Raw genomic sequence first — 6,111 nt, 5'->3', positions numbered from 1 at the left:
GGCAACAAATTGTGCTCATTGAGTCTACTCACTCAATCTGATCCACATTGAAGAAACACTCATTTCATATTTGTAAACTTGGAGCTTTTTACTATTTTCTCGTTCTTAAAGCCCAATTGCATCACGGGATTGGTCCAATGGTTTGGATAGGCCTTTACCATTCGGCCTTTGGGCTTGATCCAGCCCAAATACGTATATTCAATTGGGCTTCATTCATAAACCGCAAAACTTTTCCAAGAACACAGCGGTAAGAAAGAAACAGCAAAAAAAAAAAAAAAAAAAATGGCCAAAGCTGGAAAAAAGTACCTTACTCGAACTCTAAAATCATATACAGATGGTATTCAAGAGACTATTCAGGTAAAGCCTATTTCATAACTTATTCTTTTCAAAATTTTATTTTGACTCTTCTTTTTGTTAGAAAGCATGTTTTTTTTTTTGTTACTGTAGTTGTTTCAAGAAGCACCTGCTTCTACACTTGATAAAGTACCATGGGAACAAGTGGTTGCAATGGCAGACCAAGTATCAAAACAGGCTACAATAGGTATTATTCTCTACCTATTTTGTGTGTGTGTGTAGAAGTAATTTTGTTCTGTTCTTGTTTTAATTGATGGTATGATGGTTGCATGTGGATTAAGTAATTAAGTGTGGCTTCTTTACTGTTTTAGTTGAGAAAATTATTTGTGGGTCCCCCGTTCTGCGAATGTGGTAGGATGTTGGGGAAGGTCTATGAGGGAAGTGCACTACGTTGCTTATAAAGGAACCTAAATGTTGACTTTTAGCATCAGACTGTGTAGTCCGACACCACCGCAATGCGCCCCCAAAGTTCCGTTAGTATTCTGTTCTGAATTGGTCATTAATTGTAGCTATTTCTTCATGGCTTTAAAGTATTCCATGGTCTCAGGCTGCTAACAAGTATCCCCATGTGTTGCTCCCAGTATAGCCTTCTCTCAGGTAAGAAAAAATCCTAGCAATAAGAAACGGTGTTATCCTGCTCTTTCCAGGACTAGTGTTCATCTTATGGAAATACCCTGGCACAACCTAGGGCCATCTCGTGTTACTACTCAAGATTACATTATTGGGTAGCGAAAAACTCGGGGACACTCCTTATTTTATCTCATTACTTTTTAATCTTATATTTTTAGCATAAAATTTAGTTTGTTTTAGCATATAAATTGAGTGGGGACTTGATTTTAAAAGTATGTTAGGGAAAATCAACATAGTCATATCTCAAGTTGATTTCCCAATTGTTATTGAGCTTAGCTTTGTACGTGGGCACGTGGCATACATCACAATCATGTTGATGAAAAGGAAAATATAGGTAATTTCTAATGGTTCGTCTTCTCCCTGTTTTATGATCACTTCCCATCTTAATCACATATTGATTTTAGTCTTTTTAGACAACTGAGTTAGCCAGGAAAGTTACTATGTATACATGTACTTCTGGAATCAAGTCATTACTCATGGTTGTTTTCTATGCAGCTGGGTTGCTATGGAAAGAGGCAACGACAGAATTGCAAGCACTGGAAGAAAACATGAGTGCTTACTTCAAAATGCTTCAGGGGCTCCTCCTCCTTTCTCATGGGACTAAAGTTGGTGCTGGACCTACTCTTTCTTCCTGTATCCATGCATCTGCAAAGAAAGTTGTTGAGTGCAGTTTAACATTTTTGAGAGAGGCAGTCTTATCGTATGGTAATATTCTCCTTCTTCGCATGTCTTTTCAACAACATCTGATTTGTATAAATATCAGGAGATATAATGGATAGAACTGCATCTTGGTCTTTCGTTCTTCTTCTCCTTTTCTGGGGTGCTTAATTGCTATAGCTTTTCTATAGCATTGCTAGTTGGTAAAAGTTTGTTGTTGTTATTTTTTTTAGATGAATGCACTTGTTGTTGTTTGCAAATTGAAAGTGTGACTTGTTTGTAGGAATGCGATGATTGAACTTTTAAAAGTTGATGTCCAGGTTCTCGCAGTTTGACTCATATCCCGCCGCTAGCTGGCACTGTGTGGGAGGCCTGTGAATCCCTGAAGAAGACTCCCACCACAAACTACACAGCCATTGGGCGAGGCATAACACAGGCAGCAGTATCTGTGAAGGATGTAGTGCGTGAGCTGAAGGATCTGAAACCAGGTAACAATGATCCAGTAGATGATGCTCTTGATAGGGATGCTGCTGCTGAAACTTCCCATGAGTCCCACAGTAATCACAGTTCAAGCGAAGATGACCTTGGTGATGACTTGTCACCAGAAGAGATGATAATTGCCCAATCTGCTGTCAGCTTTGTATCTGACATACTTGTCATCATCAAGGAACTTATTCGTTTCCATTACACGTTTGCTGAAGTGTCCAGACCACATGGAAAGTTGCCAGTCTGTTAATTCGTTGGAGAGATTATTGGGGCATTCTCAATGTATTGTAGCAGAGGTGGACAACCTTGGGGCATGCCTTTATCCTCCACAAGAACTCACTAGCATAAAGGTGGCATCTGATAATATATCCAGTGCTGTGACTGGAATGAAGGCAGAGGCCCTCACTCTTGAAGTCTCTTTAGAACGTTTCTCTCATGCGTGTGAAGATTTTGGCAAATCGCTAAGAAAACTGCAGTCTGAGTTGGGTTCCCCTGATGCCACTGAATTGGTTCCTGGTCTGCAGAACCTTACGGTGAGCATGTAAAGAACTGCTAATCTTATGCAGCATATATACCATTCGGCTCTAGTTTTAGTTAATTTGGAGTTTCTTTACCAAATGATCTATGTTTTTGTACGTTAATCGAGAAACGACCTACACATCTGTATGACTATCACTGGTTACGGTTACACCAAGCTTTCATCAAAGTGATGACATGTAGTGTGATCTTTCAAATCCACAGAAGGATAGAATTACAGTAGAGGAAAGTGGTGATGTATCTACCCAAAAAATTGTTACCACTTGAGCAATATCCCGTGGGAGATCGCTCAGCTTCATTTTGAAACTGGTTTCCACAATTTGTTGAAACCGATTGTTTATGCAAATGAATTGCTTCTTTGTGACTGATAGATTTCTTAATACTAGCAAATAGCACGTGCTATGCATGTGAGCAAAAAATATTTAGAATACGTAGGGCTTACAGTTGGAGAGAGAAAAAAAACGCAGTTTCTTTTTTTTTTTATATTTTTTTTATTTTATTCTAGTGGAGTCTACATAAGAGATAAAAAAAACCAAAAATAACAAAAAAAAATTAAAAAATAATGTGTTGACACTATTATATTTGGCTCACCGTTTTTATCTTTAAAATTTAAACATTCAAATATTTACCATTATGCTATCAGTTTTGGTTTTTTTAAGTTTTGAAAATCAGATAATTATCATTTTGCCCCTGTGACGGACACAAATGTGACACCAAAATACTATTCCTCCTACCCCATATTTTTCTAATATAGTAAAATAGTGCAAATATTGCTTGAACTGAATAGCAATTGGTACTTCTTCCTTCTTCTCCTATATCAAGATAATATTTTAGAGGTTGTTTTCACATTCCTTATTTCGAATTGTTTTCTTATACCCTCTGGGAATGGAAAACGATGGAAACATGATAAATACAGTCAAGTGCCCTACATATTTTATAATCTCTGCTACAAAGGAACTTGTAACACCAATACCATTTGTAATTCCATCAATTACTTATGATAATCCTCTTATAGCCCTAGTTAAAGTTTTTGCATAAAAATGGTATATGTAACCTCGAGTATATGACCAATTATATATTACATTAGTGATCTGGTCTCTTATTTTACAATACTATCGTCAACAATCCTAACTACACTAAAGACTCGTATATATATTTATGTAATACATAGTCAATTATTCCATCTTCTCAAAACATTATCCGACTCTAAGGGCAATCAACATGGTGAACCACACAGTAGTTCTATACCCTTCACCAGCAATAGGCCACTTGATCTCGGCGGTAGAATTAAGCAAGCTCATACTCAAACACCATCCTTCTCTCTCCATCACAATTCTCATCACAACTCCACCTTACAACACTGGCTCCACTGCTCCTTACATCAAATATGTCTCTCAGACTTGTCCATTAATCCATTTTTACTACCTTCCCATTATCAATCTTCCTTCCACCAACTCACCTCACAATGAAACTCTAGCTTTCGAGCTTCTTCGCCTTAACAACCCATTAGTCCACCAAGCTCTTCAATCTATCTCTCATAACTCCACCGTCCAATCTTTCATCATTGACAGCTTTTGTACTCCTGCTCTTGATATTGGTATAAATCTCAACATCCCTACTTTCTACTTCTTCACCTCTGGCATCTCTGCTCTTGCTCATCTTCTTTACTTCCCCACACACACAAAGAAACTTGATGATCAAGACACCTATCTCGATTTCCCTGGATTGCCGCGTATCTCAATATCTGATATGCCGAAACCGATGCTCGATCGTACTGATAAGGTTCATGAGTTCATCTTAAGTACGGCTACTCACATGCCTAAATCGCAAGGAGTCATAATCAACTCGTTTGAATCGTTGGAACCACGAGCTTTGAAAGCGATATCGGAAGGCCTCTGTGTACCAGATGCTCCAAAACCACCAATATATGCCATTGGACCCTTGATTGCTGCTAATGAGGGCCATGAGTGTTTAAGTTGGCTTGACGCGCAACCGAGCCAAAGTGTTGTGTTCTTGTGTTTTGGGAGTTTGGGGTTGTTCTCTGAAGCTCAGTTGAAGGAAATTGCAATTGGGTTAGAGAACAGTGGACTGAGGTTCTTGTGGGTGGTGCGTAGCCCACCAACTGACGACGAATCAAAGCGCTTTTTAGCGCCAGCTGAGCCTGAGTTGGATGCATTATTGCCCAGTGGTTTCTTGGATAGGACCAAGTATAGAGGTTTAGTAGTGAAGTCATGGGCACCACAAGTGGCAGCAGGGGCGGATGCAGGATTCAACAATAGGGGGGGCTACTAACACTAATTCTCACTACTTCTTTTTTTTTTTTTTTTTTTGGAGTGAATAGTTACCACTGTACTTTTGGGTTTTGAGGAAAGTCGGGGGCTACTCCCGGGTCAGGGCCCCTGAGGGCAGTTTAGTCGACTCAGTGGGTGGGTTCATTGTTGTGGGTGGAACTCAGTTTTGGAAGCGGTTTGCGCTGGTGTGCCGATGATAGCATGGCCACTTTACGCAGAGCAACCGCTAAATAAGGTAATAGTGGTGGAGGAAATCAAAATTGCTTTGCAAGTAGAGCAAACGGAAGATGGGTTTGTAAGCGCGAATGAGTTGGAAAAGCGAGTTAGACAGTTATTGGAGTCGGACCAAGGAAAAGTCGTTAGAGAACGGACTATAAGAATATGCAAGGAGGCAAAGGCAGCAATGAGTGAGGGTGGGTCTTCTCTTAGAGCCTTAACTGAGTTGGTCGAGTCATGGAAACAATGATACTGCTCATGAGTTTGAGATATTGCTTGCAGAAATCGTAGCCGGTCACACATAAATAAACATCAGCGTTTTCATTGTTCTGTGCCACTTTTCTTGCCAATCAAGTCAAGTGAATACTAAAATACATTTTACTTGAAAATCCTGGATAATTGTTAGAAAAATAGATTTGTACAAATCCATTGAGGTATGAATGAGTTATTTGTCTCCCAAGTTATTCCACTTGAGATGAAATGGGTTTATCTTGAAACAGTACGTAAAGTGAGAAAAACCTTTTCGAAATGGTACATTGGTTCGAAACAATGCATTATGCCGAAAAGGTGCGGCCTTTCGAAATGTGCACTGGTTCGAAACAGTGCATCATGCCGAAAAGGTGTGATCTTTCGAAATAAGCACTGGTTCAAAACAGTGCTTTATGTCGAAATAGTGTCCTTTCGAAACATGTGACTTTTTAAAGAGTTATTTACTTTTTCCCAAGAGTCACTGTGTTGTTTCGAAGAGGCACCACTCACCAATAAATAGTGGATGAATTTTGAGAAAAAGACACCAGATCACACAGAGTTCTGATATTTTTTTCTCCTTATGTTCTTAGTCAAATACTATGTTGTGTTCGCTGAGTCTATAGAATTGAAGTGCTAGCTTTCTATATATGGAAACCCGTTATATCTTGGGAGACAGTTTTCCATCAACCTT

General features: G+C 39.1%; 2 protein-coding genes across 2 annotated transcripts; both read left to right on the top strand.

Annotated features, from left to right (window-relative positions):
- The first annotated feature begins 207 nt into the window (after window positions 1-207).
- LOC147494574 (uncharacterized) lies at window positions 208-3,030 on the top strand. The gene is given in 5 exon segments (XM_086569034.1): window positions 208-357; window positions 448-541; window positions 1,480-1,689; window positions 1,962-2,320; window positions 2,322-3,030. Coding segments are annotated over 5 exon segments (1,089 nt in total). The 5' UTR covers window positions 208-282; the 3' UTR covers window positions 2,673-3,030.
- A 538-nt stretch (window positions 3,031-3,568) lies between these two features.
- Window positions 3,569-5,501, top strand: LOC147494573 (UDP-glycosyltransferase 88B1-like). The gene is made up of 2 exons (XM_086569033.1): window positions 3,569-4,926; window positions 5,074-5,501. Exons 1-2 carry the CDS (start codon window positions 3,886-3,888, stop codon window positions 5,419-5,421), a joined length of 1,389 nt encoding a protein of 462 aa, XP_086425159.1. The 5' UTR covers window positions 3,569-3,885; the 3' UTR covers window positions 5,422-5,501.
- Window positions 5,502-6,111: the final 610 nt, after the last annotated feature.

This window comes from Coptis chinensis, chromosome 6 (assembly GCF_015680905.1).
Source record: "Coptis chinensis isolate HL-2020 chromosome 6, ASM1568090v1, whole genome shotgun sequence".
Lineage (NCBI taxonomy): Eukaryota > Viridiplantae > Streptophyta > Magnoliopsida > Ranunculales > Ranunculaceae > Coptis > Coptis chinensis.
Note: the sequence above shows the minus strand (reverse complement) of the source record. Positions and strands in the feature narration are given on the sequence as shown.